Genomic DNA, 22,177 nt, shown 5'->3' with positions numbered 1-22,177 from the left:
AATGGATGTTAAACTTTGTCCTTTGAGGAGCAGTTATAGCAGTTTAGTTATTATGTGGGAAAACAACAATGAAATAAGAACTTTAAACTTTTTTAACTTTAAGCCGTTGTGCTGTTAAAGAACAACAGAATATGAAGGAGAAATCTTGTGTAAAATCTCTAGCTTTGAAGCAGGAAGGAACAGGGTACCTGGAGAGAGCTCCGCACAGTGGGTACTTTTATTGTGACAAAGTGGAATTCTGGATGACCGGGAACACATTTCCGGTTTCCGTCGACTTCTCCCATGGAACGAACGGCAGGTAGGCCAGTGGCGGTACACTTTCTGTCGTATTCTGAATTAATTTCATATTGAAGAGCTGTCGAGCTAATTCGTTTGATATCGTAAGATCTGCTAGGAGTAAACTGAAGCCATGCTTTCTTGCGAGCTACGTGCAACGTTCCCAGTAGTTCAGATGGCAGGAAGACCATTTACGGGAATATGTCTAGTTAAATGTAAAAGTTTCGTATGAAGCATCGCGTTTTCTGGTAGATAACCTATCTCGTTGGACAGGATCAGGGGACATATGTGAGGATTTTTGAATGTTTTGGGTCAGAGGCAAAGCCCTGTGTGCTGTGCACTGTTAAAACGTACCAAATTTAGCTAACGGAATTATGCCAGGCCAATTTTAGGAAAGATGAAGGTCGCTGACCGTTTTATTTCGTGAACAGAATGAGCATTGGAGTTCTCCTGAGTGACTCAGGAAGCGGGGCACTTGTTTTGAGTGCAGGCTGAGGCCTACGTCTTTGTAAACTGCCGACAATGACCTATAGCCCAGGGTGGCGGAACACAATTATGTTCATTCCCTGGGACACGGGTAGGTAAATCGGCCAAAGTTTCCCAGTCTCACCGCTTTTCGCCAAATTCCTCTGCGTACTGCACGTGGCGTCAGTGGCTCCAATGATGTATCCTCCAATGAGTGCACATTTTATTGCAGCGCTCTGTGTGGGTGAAATACCCGCTGCGCTGTGTCTCAGAAATTGCGTTTGGTGAGGTAAAACCAGTATATAATTGAAGAGTCCAAAAACAGTTTAAAAAGGGTGGGAAAGGCATTTAAAAGTAGGAGCTCACCAGCTACCTCCCTATTGTTACTGGGGTCTTTTAGCACTACAAATGCAATTGTAATGAAGTAGGTGATTGCTGTATTCCGTTTTAAAAACTCACACACCAACTATTGCATTTCATTGGAGAGCTCCGTTTGTTTCTGAATCAGTAGGTGTGTACTTTTTATTTTTTGACATTTTGTCACATCTTGTGTGTATCTGTCCCTGAGGAGGGTTCCAGATATTGTATGTAGATTCTTGGAAGGACTAGCTTCATGACCCTCCAAGCCAGTTTACAGCAAGAAGATACTCCTGGCTAATGCAGTCCTTGTGATCTCCTAGTCCATCTGGACAAATGAGAAGTTTAATACCTTTTAGGAGTGATAGTTGGCATTTACACACATAGGTCCTTTTACACTTGATAGGTCCTTTCACTGAGTATGCAGGATGAGAAAAAAAAAAAAAAAACACTGGGGTTTTGCACAATATTTCAGACATGATGACCAACTCCTCTTTATTACAATCTTTCAGGATGTTTGTTTAGGAAAATAAAGATATGTCAAACTAAGCACCTGGTAAATGTATACTGCTCATTATACTGCAGTGCAGTCTGCTTCAGTTTCAGCCCATGGTGCCAAGTTGTGATCAGTCGTGCACAAAATAAATACATTACATTATATTACTGGCATTTAGCAGACACTCGTATCCAGAGCGATTTATATAGGTACAGTTTTTAAATGTTATCCATTTATACAGCTGGATATTTACTGAGGCACTTCTGGGTTAAGTATGTTGCCCAAGGGTACAACAGCAGTGCCCCAGCGGGGCATCGAACCAGTAGCCTTTTAGCTACCATTCGTGATCCTTACCACTATGCTACTGTACTTACTGTTCTTTACTTTTTAAATGTCTTTAGGTAAACTTATTTTATGATCTGAAATTACAGATTATAAACTCAAAAAAGAGATGCTTCTGTCAGGCCCAAAAATGGGCACTGCATCAGAACAGAATGAAGAAAAGGGGTTCATTCTTGGTAAGTTGTATTCTTTCACTAATGTGAAATTCAGGGATGCAAGATAATTACATGTGTACTGCACATATGTCTCTGGTTACAATGTGTTGAATACCTTGGCTGATGTATGCGTTTCTTCTAGGGCTGAACGATACAGCCATCGCAATGTATTGTACAGCTATTTTTAGCGCAATAACAGCTATCCCCGGTATGTGGCGTTAGGTTTTTTCCCATATGTTTTTCAGTGGCTGCGGGTGAGCTGGAAACAGGGGAAGCGGAAACACGACCTTTAAATCTATCATTACTTGCAGCCTGTTCCCCTTAATCCTCCTCTATTAACAATAAAACAAATAATTCACAGAATAATTGACACCAATCGTAAATAAATGATTATGCACGCGAAACAGCGCAGATTGTCTGTAGTTTGTGTGCTTGCGAAAGCTCCAACGTGAGATTGTTTAATTAACAAGGATGGCATTTATCGATGTAAATTACGTTAAATGCTCATGACACATAACAGCTTTTGTGTTCTAAACATTATTGTTCACTGCACTCAGCCTAACCTGAAAGTTTATTCTCAGTAATTTAAATCGAATTAAATTACAAAACGGAGCTAAATTTAGTTAACACAAGAAAGCTATAACTTCAAACATTTAAGAGAAAGCTTTGGGATCACTTGCCACTTAATTATTCAATTTGCCATCCTTGTTATTTTGAGCATTTAAAATAATTTAAATGCTCAGCCCTAGTTTCTTCTCACTTTTAACTCTTTTCTAGGTTGGAGTATAGTTATTCCAGTCAATATTATACTGAATAGTGGTAATGAAGAAGAGGAGCATCATGCTATCGACCATGGAGCAGAGGGCATAAAAACAGAGAAACATGGTATCTGGTCATTTTCATTTACTAAGTGTTTAATATGTTCTGATTATTAACACTGACTATAGTCATTCATTGCAAACATAACTCCTTATCCTTCTTCCACAGAGGGGTGGCAGCATGAATGGGACAGCACAGAAGCAGAGAGAAAGCCATGCATAGACAGGGAGGAATCCAAAGAGGTCAGCCACTGTGTTTCTGGAGCAGTGGTGGAAGATGGCGACGGCTGTCCGTTCAGTGCTGCGGAGGACGTGAAGCCGCTGGCTCTGTGTGTGTGTCAGGTGACGGGGGATGAGTGGAAGCTTCTGCAGCAGCACAGGCAGGTTCACTCGAAGCCCCCGCTGAGGTGTGGTCTGTGCCCGTGTCCCGGGGGTGGGTCGCAGGCTCTGAAATGCCACGCAGCGACACATGTAGAGAAGGAGGCTCTCAGGTGTGAGCTCTGTGGCTCCTCCCTCTTCGCCACCGACCCGGCGGAATTCGTGCCCGTGAAACCCGAAGACCCTGTTGTGAAGTCCAAAGCGTGTGAGACCCCTCTGTGCGTCCCCGCTAAGAGCCCCCACCACAAGAGCGGCACAGGCCGCGGGGGGGCCGAGTACACCTGCAAGGAGTGCCCATACACCACCAACAGCTCGTACAACCTAAGCTGCCACGCCAGGACTCACAGCGGGGAGAGGCCCTTCCAGTGCCCCAGGTGCGCACGCTGCTTTCGAACCCGCAGCACCCTCAACCGGCACAGGAGGTCACGGCGTTGCCGGGACAGGGGCAAGCCCTCCCTTATGCCCGCCCGCCTGGCACAGAGGGAGAAGCTGACCCTGTGGGAGTGCGGGGACTGCGAATACTCCACCGTTAATGGCTACAACTTCAAGGTGCACCAGCGGATCCACTCCGACGAGAGGCCGTACAGGTGCAATAGGTGCGAGAGCGCGTTCCGAACGCAGAGCCATCTGTACCGTCACGAGAGGTGTCACCAGAGGCCCGCCAGCGCGCCAGGTTTTCTTGGCCATTGAAACCTACAGTTTTCGGATCTTTGTATTTGAGCCGTGTGCTCAGATGTTGTTTTAAGTCAAGTTCTCGACTTCTCCTGTTGTGATGCGTTCTTTCTGGACACACAATAAAGGCTCTTTTGTGTGGCAGATAAGTCTCGAACCTCATTCCCTTCTTCATCGTTCTGTGTATCACAGGCCAGCTTTGCCTTCCACCAGCAAGGGCATGTGCCATTTATCAATTAATTATTTGTGGATGAAAATATATATGGCAAGCATAAGCAAAGTCTGCCGTCACAGTGACACTGATGTCAGCAGTTTGCCCCTGGAAGATACAGTTTGCAACCTGTTTGTTTATTTGTTTACTCCTAGATGAAATAATATGGCCATAAATCATGTTGCTTCAGCTGTCGTCCGACATATGATTTCATTTGGGGCTGCACTGAGAATTTCCATCATACAATTTCTTTTCTTATCTCAAGCAGTTACAATATCCTTACTTTCACACATACAAAGCATGCAGTTGACGCATGCTGTAAAGAACATATTGTAAGTCAAAACCAAGTAAGTCCATAGAGCACCTCCTCTTAGGTCCTTGCAGTGTCATTTGCGGCTTGTCTATAGCAACCATTTTATCTCAGCATTTTTAGCTGCAAAAAAAAGATAGCGTTTTCTTTTCACATGTTGACACGGACAATGCTTAAAAAGCTGAAGAATTGATCTATGTGAGGACAGAGTGAAGGGCCAGTGGTTTGATCAATGCTGTCTGATAACCTGGGAGTGCAGGTAATTGGTTATTTTTCTGTTTAACATTTAAGTAATGTGTTATCTTTGCTGTAGTTCTTTGTGACTGTCAAACATCACAGTGTTGTCTTTTTAAGATGTAGCCGTCTCACAAATTGAATTGTTTGCCACTGACTGCCTGAAAAGGGATGCTTTCTATTTAATGATAGATGATTGGGTTACTCTCTCTTGAGTCGATAAGTTACAGTACGTTTTATCTTTTAATTTTTATTTTTCAGGATACAATGGTCGCGGCCAAGCAGCAAGAAGGAGTTTTCAGGCAACACTTGTTTCTCTCTTAGCGTAATCGAATGTGTGAGAATGTTTTAACTGCGTAAGAACTGTGAGAGTGCTTGAGGCCCTTCTTACACTTGCAATGGGTGATGCACAGCAATTTTTTGTTTATTTCTGAAAGGCAGCAGCAGAGCACAGGGACAGCGTCAGAACTGTACATTTCTGTCATGTTACTTCAGTGTAATTCACATAATGTATTGTCCACGTTATTTATGTATAGATTTTTCATAGAATTATTATATTCTGGCAGCTGGTACTGGGCTTGTAACCAGGGGGTTGCTTGTTCAACTGTCACCTGAGGCACTGCTGAAAGACGCTTACTTTAAACGGCTTCAGTAAGTATCCATTTAATAAATTTTTTCTGCGTAAGAATGTAAGATGTTGGACTGTACTTGTCTTTAGTACAGGCCTCACAGCAGGGGTTAGAACCCAGTCCTGTCATCTGCCGACCGTGACCGGGAGCCCACAGCAGCAGAAAAAATCCAACGGGAGGGGGGGGCGGATGGCCAGAGGTTCCTTGTCACGCTGTTGTTAAGTCCCCCCCCCCCCCCCCCCACAGCTCCTCAGACAACATAAGTGGCTTAGAATTTATCCTCCAATAGATTCCCACCTCTCTGTGGTGCACTGAGTGACTTGTAGTGATTTTTAAAGAGCTGTTTGAATGCATGCGAGTGTATCAGAGGACTCCATTCAGCGGACTGTTTATCACTCACTATGATTCATGTTACCTAAAAACCTTGAATAAAATACTCATTGTAAAAACAACAATTGGTAATTCAAATAATTCACAAAGGTGCATAAAAAATGTAAGCTGTATAAGTCTTCCCACCCATTGGTAAAATGGTTCTATAGTTTCTGTTGGATTTTCAGCTTAGTGGTCGAAGTTAACAGGCCACGAGCGGTGTGTCCAAACAAGCTTTTTCACTGGGTTGTCTTTCCATAGTACCATCAAGTTAGCCCTCGACTTGCCGCCTGGCTATGGGTCCACTGACCGCCCTCACACCCAACCGCTGCTCGCCCATCTCCCACGGTGCCTCACTCTCTGCCTCCCCTCACGCCCACATTAGCCCAGGCGTAGGGCACCAGTTCACGGCTGTCGCCCTTCCAGTCTCGGTGCTGCACTTAAGTAAATCAATTTAGTGGTGAGAGTCTGGCAGTCTGTACACCTGGTCTTGAAGAAGAACATTGCTCTGAAATGCACACTGATTTATCAATATGTTTCAAAGACCATTCAGAGTCCCATTCAGTCACAGTATTAAAGTGATCAATTAAATCAAATTAGTAAATGTGTTATTGATTTTTAACTTGCTGTGCTAACATTGGTGTTTTAACCAGCATCTAAATACACTGGAATATGTACTGTTTATGTACTGCCTGTCAGATGTGCCTACTTTTTCACAGTGACTTTTGTTAATATAACAATTTTTTAATTGAACTCATTTTATGAATCTTTACTGTCAAACTATAATTTCTTCCCACATTTCTTCTTTCCCTCTGGCACATCCCTTCAATCTATCTGTATTTATTTATCATCTTGAATTTTCTTGGATATTGTATCTATCTAATAACTCATCTGTTTTTTTTTTTCCTTTATGAAGACTCGTTCTTTCCCCTGGGAAGTATTCCCAGACCTGTATTTAACCTGAGCTAATGTTAAATCTGTGCATATGCATTTCTGATTCTGTAATTAAATTTATTCTTCATATTCTTACAAGTTGTATTTATTTTTCTCATGCAATTAATCTCATGCATCTTGGATGGAGTCTGTGAATAACGATAATGAGTTTATAAATAAAGTGCATGCAATCAACAAAAAAAGTGTGTGTCCTTATCACAGGCAATTATTATTCTAAACATATTTGCTCTTTTTGCTGTGCAGTTGGGTCACAGGGTGAAGTACGACACCTTGTTACAACGAGCGCCTCCTGATATCAGGGCAGTTCTCCTCTGGAAGATTTTCAGTCACGGTTGAGATGCTCGGCAAAGCTAATGTGCCTGAACAGCGGGGAACAGAGAGAGGTCTCTCTCTGTTGACCTTGCACTGGAGTGACAAGTTTCTGTCCTCTGTGGACACACATCAAAGTATGTGAGCCCATGCAAAAGTTATAGTGCCAGAGAATGTTATTTACTGTAGGTGCAACTACAGACAGCATTCAACCCGGTGTTGCTTCCATTTGCACACATAACACAGTTTCCTTTCCTGTCTGGCTTTGATCTGCTGTAGTCGGTGGAAGCTGTACAGGTTTTATGTGGTGGAAACTGGCATTAGTGAGGTCATTTCAAGAGGGAGGAGTGGGTAGCTTGGGTTTCGCACATCCACTGAGATAAATATCACCTCATTTCTCTGACAGCTCCGTGTATGTCTTTAAAAAGAGAAAGGAGTTTCAGATTTTTTTTTTTTTCCTGTCTGTAATACATTTAGGAATATATCCGGACTTTTGTCAGGAGTTGCTTCAGTTTTGATGATCCCGACTGGAAATGTGTTTGACATACTGGAGGAATTTCACCCTCAGTGAACAATTTGAAGAGATGATTCTGTAAATGAAAATGGAAGATAAATACACATCAAAATTATCTCCTGCCACAGACTACAGCGCAGGAATGTTTCTGGTGGTAATCGGTAAGTAGATCTGTTTTGACGTTATTATGGTAATAAAGCTTTGCTGTAAGATCACATGTATGTATGATAACCGTAAATGCCTTGTCTGCATTCTTAATCAAATGCAAAAAGATCCCCGCGGTCATTTTAAATATTTACAATATATTTTAGTAACACTAGTCAAACGGCTTCTTTTGCTTGCTTTTGAATTTGTTTTCATCGTTAGTTTTCATAAATTCTGATTTACATCCATAATGCTCATATTAGTCTACTTACTATTTATACATTCTATATTTATTCTACAATATTCTAATAGGAATATGCATAAATACTGTATACATGCATAAATACTGTATACATAAATTTGTGTGTAATTATTATGTAAAACATATTTTATCATGTATAATGTATGTAATGTGAGTTAGTTATACACAGTGTTAACTATAGTGGATAGTGCACTGGTTATACATGTGGTGCCTACAGTATATTAAAAACAACTAGTCTGTGTTTTTTTTTTTTTTTTTTACTAATAAATGTTAAATCAATGCATTGTTTAAAAAATCTGAGTTGATCCAGCAGGCACAAGAGCATTGCATTAACTGTGTTTCTGTACAGACTGTCTATGACAGCATTTCCCAAATGTTCACAACCCTGCTTCCCTGAGCTCCACTGTAAGTGCAGTGTATGGCTTTCTGCTGCACAACATTAGCATGATGTCATTGTTGCAGAACCACTTAGCTGTGCATCAGAAGGAATGTATTCCTAAAAGATTCCTCTGATGGAAATTTAGTGCTATCATTGAATGCAATGAGGAATGTGAGCCAGAGGCAGACAAGGTCACCAGTACATCATATCCGTACAGTAGCTGTTGAGTTAAGTTGAGGTGGAATGACTCGTCCCAGTGATTGCTGAAATATTTAACAAGCTTTAGAGTGCTGTACGCAGGTGATGGAGTGCTTCTCATGTACATTACTTCAGCAATATTTCAAATACAAGGTACCTCCTTCATTTCTTTTTCTAATGACAATCTAGTGGGCATTCTACATTAAATAGAACATATATTTGTGTTGAATATATATTATTAAACAGGCATTTGCTCCCAAGTGGCTCAGACAGCAAAACTCTCATCTTGAGTGCAAGCTGAACCCTGGTCCCACAAAAGGCATGTCATCTGCCAACAGTGACCGGGAGCCCACAGCTGCAGAATAATTTGGTTTCATTCTGCCAGGGGTAGAGGTGGGTAAGTCAGGCAGGGTTTCCTCACTCGCCTCTCTCAGGCATCCTGAGGTTCCTCAGGTGCTTGCCGGTTGCTCAGATGACATCAGTGGGACTGATGCCCACTTCACTGTGGTGCACTGTATGACTAGCGGTGCGAAAAATAGCCGTTGGCTATGTGCGAGTGTTTCGGAAGATCACATTTGAACCCATAAAAAAGGGTCAAAGATGAGGATGGATGTTTAAGGCTTAAACATTGCAGGTGTGCAGGTGCAAAACATTTCACTCCTGTCTGGGAAAGGGACTGCTTCCTTCTCACCTGTCAAAATCAATACCAGCCTGTGTGTGAGATCTGTGAATCATAACCTGAAGGATGAAGTGACATGATCAATAAACACTCCACATACAACACACTTCCTGGCTTTATGTTTTCATCAGCAGTAGTGCAGGTTGCAGGACAGCAGTGCACCTGGGGGAAAAGGAGTTTTGCTATAAATAGATCTATTCATAAGAGGAGCCAATGGTAGTAGGGATGGCAATCCTTACCATGTCTAAATACAATACACATGTGAACAAAATGCTAAAGGCTCATGTGAGTGATATATTTGATGTTTCTGTACTGTATTTGAAATGAGTATGAATAATCTGCATTTGGTTTACATGTGACTTGAGTTTAATTATGACACAGATGATCATCTGTAGGCTGTAGCCTACAGTCTCTTGCACGTGCCCATCAAAACAATGAATATAATGAATCACTTGCTTAAGGAGTGATGAGAGAGGAAAACAGTTCTATTACCAAATAGGAATGTTCTGGAACAATCTTGCAACCTGCGTGGATGACGTTCATATGCCCGAAAGGTCATAACATAAATCGGACTTAGCTACCGAATTTTTACTTCTTTTTGAGTATTTCTTACCTTCTTACCTAACCTTTCTAACCTCTCTTCTAACTACTTCCCATTGTGCATTTATCAATTTGTAAGTGGGCTGACTGGTGACAATGGCAGGTGAGGATGGTCAAATGATCAGGTACAGTAGATAATCACAGCACATATATTTTCAGACTGCTGTACTAAAACCCAAAATGACCTGATCATTGCCCAATTACTATTGCCCAGATGACATATTGGATCTAATGATTTTAGTCATATGCTGCCTCTAAGCATATCTTTAAGTGTCTTTAAGCAGTGCATCTGTATGAATTCATAAACTGCTTCAGTCCAGCACACTTGCTAATGTCCTTCAGTCATTTCCCCCTTGCAGCTCTCACACAGTCCTGGAAATTCAGTGTTAATGCACCTGTCCCCTAGCTCTTCCCCTAATGACTACACCTTATATCTGACATGCAACTCATAAAAGGCTCGGTGTGTACTGTGTGGCCACGTTTCGAAGCACTCCGTGACCTTCACGCTGTAAAATTTCAGCTCATCTCATGGTTACAACTGCAAAAACAGAACCAGACACTGTAATGATCTAATGCTACACAAGGGAAAGAAAATATGATGCAGAAGAGAAGGCAAGATTGCAAAATGATGCTTTTACCACACCGAAGACATATATGGAACATATCACTGAAATTATGCCCTTGTATGTTTTTGTCCATTTGATGTTGTCTTCTTCAAACATGTAAGTATTTTCAGAACATTTCCGCCCTCTGAATTGTCCTTACCTTGCCCTCCCCCATCCCACAAGACCTCAGAGGAACAGAGCGTGCTGAGTAGGATATGTTACACGTGGAATTGTGTACGCGACAATTTCCACAATGCAGCAAACCATAATCCTTTTCCGCAAAGGGAAGGGGTATCAGCAAATCCCTGACAGTAATCAACCCGTGAATACTGAAACACTCCAATGCCTCAAAGAGGCTGCAGGCAAATTGTATCACTGCCAAACAAGTGAATACTTCTGTACTTTACGATGACTGTTTTAGAAGACACAAATCCTTGCATGTTGGCTGTCTCAGTTTAAGTCAATATTTCTCAGAGCTCATGGTAAACATGGCTCTTGAGACCACTCCTGAGTGGTTCAGTCAGTAAAAACACTTGATGATTGTGCAAGGCTGCGCCCTTTGGCCTGGGTTCGATCCTACTGATTATTATTGGCATTTTAGCAGACACTGTTACTCAGAGTGACTTACATCAGTTACAATGTTATCCATTTATACAGCTGGATATTCACTGAGGCAATTTTGTGGTTAAATACCTTGCCCAAGGGTACAACAGCAGTGAATCAAACCAGAAACCTTTCGGTCACCAGTCCTGCTCCTTAACCACTATGCTACACAGGCGCCCACTACCAATGATGACCAGAAGCCAGCAGCGGCAGAACTAATTGGCTTTCTTCCCTGCTGTTATGGGGGGTGGGTAGGTCACCCAAGGGTTTGACCACCCTATTGCTCATCAGTGACCCCTGCTGGCCAATGGGCTGCAGCTGTGCATGAAGTATCTTCCTCCAACTCACATCTTTGCAAGCTTGGCAGTGAAAAGCTTGCGCAAGCTTGTGTTTTGAAGGAGAGCAAGAGTTTGAATGAGCTCTCTTGGATTGGCAGTGGGGGTTGCAGCAATGGTCAGGCTAGTCTATGACACAACTGGGCACTTCAAATTGGGAGAAAATTGGGAAATTTTGGCCCTCCAAAAAAATAAATAAATAAATACACACCTCTTGTGATGTGTCATAGACAAACGTTGTCTCACAGCAGCATGACAGCAACTCTCCACAGGCCAAAACAGACCACTTCAGGATTAATTTTTTTTAGAATTATCAAGATGGTAAGCGTGTTTCCAATGAAAAGCAAATCATGGGAGATTTGCTGCAAATCGCATCTCAGTTCATCTCACAGGTGTTAGATCAATAGGAGAGCTTGCTGAGGATTGTAACGATCACCCAGGAGCATCAGTTTTCCTGCTGTTAGACGTTTCTCTAGGGGAGGTGCCGCGTTAAAAGCACTACTCTGCATTTTACTCTTTGCATTACGTGTGATGACATTTTTATTTGGAATTAGTGGTTGGCACTGGCTGTGCATAACTTTAGGGTTAAAATGCAGGGGGTTATGCCATACCAGCAGGCAGTAGGCAGTCGCTGTCTGTGGTCAGAGAGACATCGCCATGATTAGTTAATCTCCCCCTGTCCTCTTGAGGAGAACAGGCATTTCTACGAGGAGGAGAAACATTTTGCCACAGGAAGTGATTTGAAATAGGTTCTGCAGAAACAAAAGTGGGTTTTTGGAGCATGAAACAGAATGCGGGCCTGAGTCTTTGTTTTGATGTTTCAAAACGGACACCTTAATAAAGCAGAAGAACTAGAGAGGAAAAAAAACAATTTGAAGACACTGCTTTTTAAGAACACCTCTCCCACCTCCTCCCATGTTTGTGGTACACTCCTAGGCCACTGTCCTGTTGAGAGCAGATAGTGTTTCTTATCCTCACCTCAGGAAGGAATCACTTTCATACACAGTTACCCTAGAAAGGAGTCATTTACATTTACATTTTAAAAACTGAGCTTGAGCAACACCTTTCCTCAACACTTCCCAGGATTAGGCTAACCTGACAGATGGCCGACTGAGAGATCTGGTCACACAAAATGTCTTGCCACACAGCATTTCAACACGTTCTAGGACTGAAAGGGTAGACTTGTCAGAACTGCACTGCATTCATTTGTGAGAAACACCATAATCTCATGTATATGTCATTGTACAATTTAATGTTAACATTAAAGAAATGTGTGCCAGTCTTCTGAATATCCTTACTTCCACTTTATATATATATATCCTTATCCTATACTGGGTGCTTGGGTTCAATGTCCCGGTAGGTTGCAAATGGTTTGCTCCATTAATTTTTAACACATTTTACAATATGAAGGAATAGCCATCACTATTATACATATTTACTGTAATTGGCAGTTTTAAACAGGCAGTAAACCTAAATTTCTAGGATGGAAGCATGTCTCAGTGTAGCTTCGCTGTTCTGTTATACTGAAGAGGTTCCTTCATTAGAATTATTGGAAGCAACCTCCACTTGATACATTTGTGGTTACAAACACTGCCATAATTTTAGTGTTGTATTTCTGTATCTAATATGTGATAAAAGTGAAAGATACTGATGCAAGACAAGTGCAAATTTATGCTGGGCCTTGCACTTTTCAGTGTTTTCAAAGCCACGCTACAGGATCACCCAAGTTAACCCAACAGGAAAAATCAACATGTCAGGCTCTTTCACTAATGAAAGTAGGAGATTATTTACATGTACGAATTTATAGCAAAAAAATTAAACTCAGTATTACTCAAAAGCTTACTCAAATGAACACAGAAGCCCATTAATGTAATTAATTTCATAATGCTGTGGTGGACAGGGTGGGAAATCTTTCAAAACAGATTAAAATTACAGTAACTAAGAACCATTTTAGAGCAAATTTATCACCAAATATAGTTAATGGGCAAAGATTAGACTGCAATTATTTTTCAGGTTAGGGGTCAATGCACGGCCTAGCTTCATCAAATCTCTGAGTAATTAATGACTTTATCGGAGAGGGTGAGAGACACTGTGTGTAAGTTGGACAGGTGAGCAAAATGTGTTTGTTATAGCTCATTATTTCTGTATCACATTGTCACAAACAGTTAGACACTGAGTTTATTTTCTAGAGGGAATCACACAAAAGAAAACAGAGAGGAATACCTGAAGTCAGCTGCAGGCAAACCAGTAACTTTATCTCAGGAAAAGGTGGGGTAGGAGAAACTGACCGAAAACTGTTTTGTTGCATGATGATGACCTTGGTCTTTGTTCAAATACTGTTTTTGTGATATGTCAGAAATTTCACCGTTATACCTTCTTTCCAACAACCATATGCACATTTGGGTTTTACATAAAAGGCGGTTTCAGTGAATAGTTTTAAAAAAAGTTCAGGTACGCAAAATGCAGTGGTCATAATTAACTGTGTCTGTTGACTTTAAAGTTTCATGAGCAACGGATGACCGAATGTGTAACCTCCCTTTTAATGTGTTTCAGGGCTTTACGGTTTATGGTCTGTTTGTTTTGTTTTTACCTTTCAAATGTTAATCCCCTTTTTTTTAGGTTCTTTGTATATATTTTTCTCATAAAAAATATGTGGGGGTGCTAAACAGATACGGTTTCATATGGTAAAACTGTGGTGCTTCAGCATCCCTAAAAGGAAAAGTATTTAGAGCTATCATAGATTAGATGTCACTTAGGGGAAGAGTGGGGCTGTGATTTTTCATTTTCAGTCCAGCTAATCCTACAATATGGATGATTAACCAGGATTTCCCAGGGTTAAAGTAAGGTTACCTTCAAATTAAAAGAAGCTAAACATATTTTCTTGGAAAGATATTGTCTCTAATGAAGCATGAAGTCTAATGAAAAATATTTTATGTGAATCTGATTGTACCTAAAGCACATTCAGGTAACAATAACAATAACATAACAGAAAAAGTCAAAATGAAGCCTATTGTGCTTTGTAAATATGTAGGATAACTTTCACATCTTACATTGTTGCATGCTATACATTTGTCCAGCTGGATATTTACTGAAGCAATACAGGTAAAGCACCTCACTGAAAGGGTACAGCCGCAGTGACCCAATTAAAACCTGCATCTTCTGGGTATCAATCCTATTTCTCAACTTCTACAGCCCACCCAGTGCCCCTCATAGGTCCCTTTTAGAAATGCAATACTCTAATGTTTTTAATATGCAACATCCATATATTCTGTTATTTAAATGCATGAGAAGCACCATGTAAGTAAGGTGCATTGTTACTATTTTAGATAGAGGAAATATGACAGACCACGGCCAGCATTATGGGGATGCTTAGGGGTGCACCCCCAGCTGTCTCTTTATATCCCGATGTCTACATAGTATTTATTATGTTTTTTTTTTTTTAGATGTGACGTTTTGTGCACCCCCCCCCCCCCCCCGCAGAACCGCACCTCTCTGTATTTTCTCCTGGCGCCGAGCCTGTGACAGACTGAGATGACCCCTTATAATTCTGCTGCTTCTTCTGCTTCAGCGGTCCTGTCCATTTTTGGAAATGCTGCTGTCCTCGCCACCGCTGCCAAGCGCCTGACCCTCCTCAAAGCCCCGGAGCTCCTCACGGTCAACCTGGCCCTGACCGACATCGGCATGGCCCTGAGCATGTACCCGCTCTCCATCGCCTCTGCCTTCAACCACACCTGGGTCGGCGGGGACCCGGCCTGCGTCTACTATGGCCTGATGGGGTCGCTCTTCAGCGTGGCCAGCATCATGACCCTGACCGTCCTGGGCATGGTCAGGTACCTCATTACAGGGACCCAGCATCGCTCAGGTACGGCTGCAGCTCTAACGACGGTTAACAGACAGTCTTTACATCTCTTTTTCTTTAACAAGATTTGTTTTAGCATTTTAATCCAATTTAATCTTCACACAGTGATTGGTAGTTACTTTTGTGCTCTACAGTTTGGTGTTAGGGGGCTTGCATGCACACAAACACAGCATATATTTGTGATGTAAATTATATATATAAACCTTATTGGCCAATGTGAATTATAATATCCTTTCTTGGTGCAGTAAGTAATTTCCACAGTCAAGCACATTTTCCATTTTCATTGTTTTTAATATCAAATACTGGAAACTGACATTCCAGCAAAGTTTTTTTTTCTTTATCCTCTCAGCTGAAGAGGCTGGTTTTTATTCAAGCCCAGACCTTTTTTATCTGGGGAAATAGTTTGCATAAAAATACAAAGAGTATATAATATAGAAAGGGTGCATACTCTGGGTATAATCCACGTTGTAGGTGGAGGTGACCCTCAGTTTTCTTTCCTGAGTAAAGAGCTGCTTGCTGATAGAGGAGGACATAGTGTAATGTTACATTTCTCCTGTGGTTAATCCTATTGCTTTTTGTAAGGTATTTTATGATTATTTTAAGCACTATATCCTTATGCTGGATTTCGTCGCATTATTAATACTGCAGCTTGACACTTCATTGCTATGTGTTCCATGATGTACTTGATGCCAATGATGCCAATGTCCATAATGTGGACATCTTCCACTATGCACAATAGGCGTTTTACATCTTAAATACAGCCTGGCATGTCACTCAGGAATCAGCCAAATGAATGAAGAATAGACATTGTCACGTTTTTTTTCTGTAAGCCTCAGCCAATAATTTTTTTTTCCATCAGTGCCGCTCCATCCTGAAGACAATCTCACAGTCATTTCCTCACACCTTTGCAGGTAACAAATTCCAGAAGAAGACCATTATGGTGATGATCACGTTCATCTGGCTGTACGCGGTGCTGTGGGCTGCGCTTCCGGTTCTGGGATGGGGATACTACGGTCCAGAGCCGTTCGGTCTGGCCTGCTCCGTGGACTGGGCAGGGTATCAGCACTCTCTCAACGGGTCCACCTTCATTTTGGCCATATCCATCACCTGCACGTTTATGCCCTGCCTGGCGATCATCTTCTCCTACTCCGGCATCGCGTGGAAACTCCACAAAGCTTACCAAGCCATCGAGAACAACCAAAACCTTCCTAAATCTGGGAGTCTAGAGAGGAGGTTCACATTGGTAAGTCCCTTTATTTATTTATTTATTTATTTTTACAGTTCCATGTCCAGAAAACAAGCCTCGGGGTATTTCTGCCCCGGCATTTTCACAGCACTGAGATGCTACATGAGCTGTGATGGTGAAATGTCACATCACAGAGATTGCCCGAATCCCGCCGTGACATCGCCTCGCTGCGTTGTGACAACATTGAGCACGGATCTGTTCACTCGCGTCCAGGTGCAACATTGCCAGGATGTGCGAGGTCTGTCGTGTGAAGGTCTACAGCAGGATCTGAATTAATGCAACGGCTTAAAACATAACAATCAAGCAAACCTAGCGGCGTGCAGTTTGCAAATGGGCTAATATTTTTTCAGTCTGCTCAATGAACTGTTATACTTCCTAACACGCTCCCTCCACACACAAATCACGGACCCTCCTGTAGGGCTCCTATTTGTATCTGTTTCTCATTAGCTCACTCTTTCTGTAGTCCCCATTGGATTGGGGTGGCAGTGTAGCATAGTGGTGAGGAGCAGGACTTGTAACCCAAAGGCTGTTGGTTCGATTCCCTGATGGGGTACTGCTACTGTACCCTTGGGAAAGGTACTAAACCCTAAATTGCCTCAGTAAAAATCCAGCTGTATAAATGGATAATATGTAGAAATTGCAACTGGATGTAAGTTGCTCTGGATGTGTGCATGCATTAAACAACAGTGATGTAATTGTTTCTGTCATGAAATATGGATAGTTGCTTTACTCTGGTTAGTGACCATGGCTGGGTGGGTGACCATAACATCAAATCCATGTGAATTCAAGGCATTTTATAGCTCAACTGAACAATTTCAGTTTAATGCAACAAAGTTTCATTTTATCATCCCGACGAAAGCAGCAATCTGAAACATGTTGGAATCTTCTGTCATCAGTAAATACTAATAGTTTCCAATGTCACAACACAACCACAACAAATAATCTGTCCCATGACCAAACCACAAGAGTGCCAAATTCTGTGTTTTTTTTTGAATGGTTATTTTACACATTTTACTGTTATCACAGTTATTGCACATGAAGGCCCAGTCTAGAGAAGGTAAGTTCATCAGAAGAGTTCTGAGCCATGGAGGAGTCTTTCTGGAAAGGGCACTTGAGGAGATGCTTGAAGGAGATGATGAAGCATGAAAATGGGAACCTTGTCACTTTGATTTGCTGGCAACTTTTAACAGAGCAAATGGGGCCGTAGCACGACATCTCTCTTGAGGTTAGGAGCACAAGAACAAAACTGTCTTTTAGCTGACGTTAGCGAAGAGATTACACAGGATCACATTTACGGTACGGTTTCAGTTCATTTTAACTTCGGTTATGGCCACGAGGCAAGATTGAAAAATGGTTGGCAGAGCTGTCTGTGATATCTGTGCTTTTAAAGAACAAACCACAAATAATGGCCTAATAGCAAGTGATAGATTCAAACTGTATATCCGTGTTTTTTAGTGTCGCTGTCTTCATGGAGGGCTCGGATTTGTGCTGCAGTCATGAATGACAAGCATGTAAAAAACGACAACCATGACAAAAGGGTAGATATTTTTCATGAGTTACCACAAAGCATAACTGCTAAATGACAGAAATAAATGGTTGCGTGCACACTTGAACTTGGGTCACAACAGAACCGGAAACCACGGCAAGAGTAATGCATTTTCATGTCACAGTCATATAAATGGGTTTCTCGTGTTCAACACATTCACGGGGCCATTATCGGATCAAGGGCACTGCGAAAGAATTGCCGAAGGATTGTGGAATGTTTGCTTCTGTAAACACAGGTCTTTGTTTTTCGCCAATATGACAAAGTGTGGCTAATTGGTCAGGGAGCTGGCCTTAACTGGCCCTTACAGTCAAGGAGAGGGGCTGAGACATTGTGCTCTTGAACTCTGCATCATTTAAGGACAATATCCAGCTGCATAAATGGATAAAATAGAGAAATATGTAAGCTAATTAAGTTATTAATTCCCAAACCTGATCCTGGCAACACATACCTGAATTAAATAGTTGTTAAAATAGTGGTTATAGACCCAGTTGCACAACTAATTATATTTAATCAATATTCGCATATGTGCCCCCAGGACTAGGGTTGAGAAAAACAGTTTAAAAAAGTTAAATAATCCTATGTGCGCTGAATGTTAGCACGATGTTTTTTGTTTTTGGCTGTTTTGTATTAACACTGTTTTTATATTTCACTTACAATGTTAGCATGTTTAAAGTCTTTGTTTCATTCTGCTACCACATCTTCAGAACCCCTGAAGTGAAGCAATTAGTGACCAGAAATACGCCGTATGTCAGCAGCACAAAGCATTGAGATTTTTCTGCATGGCTGTAACTCCCCCCCATGGCCGCACCTGCCTCCCTCTGTTTCAGATGGCCGTGCTGATCAGCTCTGGTTTCATCGTGTCCTGGACGCCGTACGTCGCTGTCAGCTTCTGGACCATGTTCCACCCCAAAGGCAAGGACAGCATAGCCCCCATCGTGAGCCTGCTACCCTGCCTGTTTGCCAAATGCTCCACTGCGTACAACCCCTTCATCTATTACATCTTCAGAAGGTCCTTCCGCAGGGAAATCGGGCAGATCAAGTGCTGCTGTGCTCTCTGGATGCGGCTCCACGCTGCCGAGAACTCTCTCGCAAGCAAATCCCCGGACAGCCAAACCCTCAGAGGGGCCACCAGGGACAGCAATCCAGGGCAAGCCGCGGACAGCCAAACCCTCAGAGTGGCCACCAGGGATGGCAATCCAGGGCAAGCCGCGGACAGCCAAACCCTCAGAGGGGCCACCAGGGACGGCAATCCGGCACGCGCCTGTAGCACAGCCGTCAAGAGACTAACAGATGGCGAGACGATGAGTTCCTGTTGAACAGCCCATCATACAGGTGGAGAATACCATCAGCAGGGTCAACAGCAGACTGAACCTCACTTTGGCAAATGTGAATTTAATATGATGGCCATCATTTCCAACCTGCACCAAGGGTCCTCTCTGAACCATTAGCATCTTCATCTAAATAATTCATTCTATAACTGGGAGGTTATTAGGAATTTCCTTTCTGCTCGCAGTCATGTAGTTTTTTTATTGTTTAAAATGTTTAAGTCATAGTTCTTGTTTAATTGTTTAATTCATATTTCGGAATACACTTACCAGCTGTTTTGTAAAAGTATAAATAGGTCTTTAAGCTACACTAAACTCCCAATCAAATATATTTTTAAGTTGTTCCTTATTTTATAATTCAGTGGTTATCCATACGAAGACCACAAAATACTCTCATCGGCTACTATAATGGTGGCTGGAATGCTGCAGTACATTTCCCCTCTCCTTTAAATCATAAGTAAATGCACACTTTATTTTAGACTACCTCCGGTTTAAAAAAAAGGTATTTTTTACAATCTCAAAATGAGCCCTCAGAACATGTCCATGTGGCCATCCTGGGCAAATCACTCCATTCATACATTAACAGGAAAGGTTTCTGCTGAAACACACAGTGATCCTTTCAATACCACTCCTCTCTGCCTGCCATCCCCTGCATTCACAACAAGCTTGTTTAATCCAGAGAGAGAGAGAGAGACAGGGAGAGAGGGAGAAAGAGAGAGAGAGATAAAGATGGCTACATTTGTCAGACACAGAACCACAAACAAATTTCAGCCTGTGCTATTACTTAATGAAAATAATGGCTCTTTTGTGTTGATTCTTACTATAGTAAAGGCAGGGACAACATACTATACCCATATATTTATGAAATTGTGGTAGAATTATGCTTAATGTTTGTCCAGTAGGTTGCATGTGCAACAGCATATTATTCTATACTTCCCTTCCCAGGCAATAGAGCATAACTGAAAATACCATCAGAAATCCTTGAATTCCTATCATAGGCCTTTCTATGACTGTCTGCTTGTTTGTACCTCCAGAAGGACTCGAACATGTGCTGACATAGTGAATCAACCCTTTTTTGTGGGCTTATTACTGCGAGGCTTTTCAAAAGAATGCTGGGCTCTGGTAATTTATCAATTTTGACATATGAATTTTACCCTATGTTGCTGCCTATAGGCTTTACCATTTTGTTGTGCTCTTGTTGTTTGCTGTTTCCTTGTATAATGGTGGGCATCCTTTGAAATTACTGGACTCGGTGTTAGATTTCATTTGTATTGTAACTATTACATTTAGTTATTATTTTTTTCTTTTGGGCTGGGGTTGCACAATTAGGTTTTACCTTCCAAAATGTCTGCTTTGGTGGATAACTCATGGGTATATAGCTTTGTGCAAGTTCAACATTAACCTAAAGAGTTTCCCGATTCTATTTAGATGGGTAGCACTGTAACAACAAGGAGGTGTACAAACTGTCCATGGTCATTGATCTAACATGAAAATAAAAGGTTGACCCTTGCTAAGAGAATCTCACCTCGTCTCTTGTGTCCCCTAAGAAAGCACACTCGTGTCAGCTTCAAAGCACACGGGATCTGTCTATAAGTAGCACATCCACGTATCACATGCTTCTAAACTAACAGAACAGATACACTATCAGAATGCTGTTACAATCCACCACAGATTTGCCAGGTAAAGGCAAGCTTACTCGTCTTCCGAAGCAAAGTTCACTTATGAAATTTCGTTTATGATAGTCATTGTGTGTCTACTGAACAACCACACAGTGCATGCAGTTTTGAGGTGTGTCTGCTGGCTGGTTTGGGAGGCCACTGATGGATTCTTTCCCTGGTAAATCCGAAAGGGAAGAAGCTATAGGGAGACAGCAGGGGCACTAGAGAAGACGTCATTGATTGTAGCTGAATACAACAGTAATTATGCAAACCCAAGGAAAATCACCCTGGGTCATGGAGGCCATTACTTTGTTTGCATCAGTCTTTTCCATGGCAACAGTGTGTCAGGTCCTCTGATTGGAAATGGCCGCCATGCACTATATGTTGATCTACAGAAGAGGTATATATACCACATATAATGACCACATATAATGTCATAATTTCAGTTTTGTGCTTATATGCTCACTCAAGCATTCTTCAATTATTTTTTCATGGATGCTGATGTTGTGCAGTGCTTTCAGTCCAATTAATTAACCAAAGCTTTTGTTGATAAATAATTCCTTGATAAAAGTTGATTGAGCTTAACCCTTTGACACATTTATTCTAAACAGCAATGCCAGGACTGTGGGAGTGAGATCTTTTGTCATGTGCTTAAAAAATGTTTCTTTTCTCCAGTTGAACAGCTTCCTTACCACACCTGTGTCTGTTTGATTCTTCATTTGTTTTTCTGCCCAGTAGATTAGCTAGCTAGCTACATAAGTTCTAAGTATTCTAAGGCTACACCGTCTATCCATGCTGACTGACGTAATCATGGAAATTTGCTAATAATTTACAATAAATCAATGCTTTAGGGAAACAGCTTGTGAAGGCAGATCTAACATTTCTTTTCCTTTGATTTGACACAAAATTACACGTAGCTATATAAGTACTTAAAACATTGATTGTTAACGTTATGCTCAACAGTATAATTTACATGTGTATGCTTTCAATAAGGCTAGTAGCAGAAAAGGCAATTTGTTGCCTTTTATTGTTATTGATGCAACTCTAAATGGTAGACAAGGTCACAGAGGTCAATATCTTCAAAGACAGCTGTACGTTTTCTTCTGCAGAAAAAAACCTTGTAGATGGGGTTTGAATAGATGCTTGAAAGGGAAAATGCTACTACCCATGCTACTACATAAATACCGTGCCATTAAGCCACTCAGGCCGTCAAAATATACCTCAATCGACACTAATTGCCATTTTCAGG

At 41.6% G+C, this 22,177-nt stretch overlaps 2 protein-coding genes across 2 annotated transcripts; both read left to right on the top strand.

Moving 5' to 3' along the window:
- The first annotated feature begins 269 nt into the window (after positions 1-269).
- Positions 270-4,930, top strand: LOC118792265 (zinc finger protein 878-like). The gene is made up of 4 exons (XM_036550074.1): positions 270-298; positions 2,026-2,112; positions 2,869-2,976; positions 3,079-4,930. The coding sequence occupies exons 1-4, from the start codon at positions 283-285 to the stop codon at positions 3,975-3,977; spliced, it is 1,110 nt and encodes a 369-aa protein (XP_036405967.1). The 5' UTR covers positions 270-282; the 3' UTR covers positions 3,978-4,930.
- Positions 4,931-7,577: 2,647 nt separating this feature from the next.
- On the top strand, positions 7,578-19,261 carry opn8a (opsin 8, group member a). Its single transcript, XM_036550220.1, has 4 exons — positions 7,578-7,650; positions 14,863-15,156; positions 16,065-16,396; positions 18,773-19,261. The coding sequence occupies exons 1-4, from the start codon at positions 7,578-7,580 to the stop codon at positions 19,259-19,261; spliced, it is 1,188 nt and encodes a 395-aa protein (XP_036406113.1).
- The last annotated feature ends 2,916 nt before the right edge of the window (positions 19,262-22,177 follow it).

This window comes from Megalops cyprinoides, chromosome 17 (genome assembly GCF_013368585.1).
Source record: "Megalops cyprinoides isolate fMegCyp1 chromosome 17, fMegCyp1.pri, whole genome shotgun sequence".
Classification (NCBI taxonomy): Eukaryota; Metazoa; Chordata; class Actinopteri; order Elopiformes; family Megalopidae; genus Megalops; species Megalops cyprinoides.
This window is presented reverse-complemented; position numbering and strand designations above follow the sequence as displayed.

What these genes read in the sequence shown, in the direction of transcription:
- LOC118792265 (XM_036550074.1), top strand. An exon ending in AGAAAAGGGGTTCATTCTTG is followed by an intron (nt 2,113 to 2,868) that starts GTAAGTTGTATT and finishes ACTCTTTTCTAG; the next exon opens with GTTGGAGTATAGTTATTCCA. An exon ending in CATAAAAACAGAGAAACATG is followed by an intron (nt 2,977 to 3,078) that starts GTATCTGGTCAT and finishes CTTCTTCCACAG; the next exon opens with AGGGGTGGCAGCATGAATGG.
- opn8a (XM_036550220.1), top strand. Translation starts at nt 7,578, where the DNA reads ATGGAAGATAAATACACATCAAAATTATCTCCTGCCACAGACTACAGC. An exon ending in AGGGACCCAGCATCGCTCAG is followed by an intron (nt 15,157 to 16,064) that starts GTACGGCTGCAG and finishes ACACCTTTGCAG; the next exon opens with GTAACAAATTCCAGAAGAAG. An exon ending in TAGAGAGGAGGTTCACATTG is followed by an intron (nt 16,397 to 18,772) that starts GTAAGTCCCTTT and finishes CCTCTGTTTCAG; the next exon opens with ATGGCCGTGCTGATCAGCTC.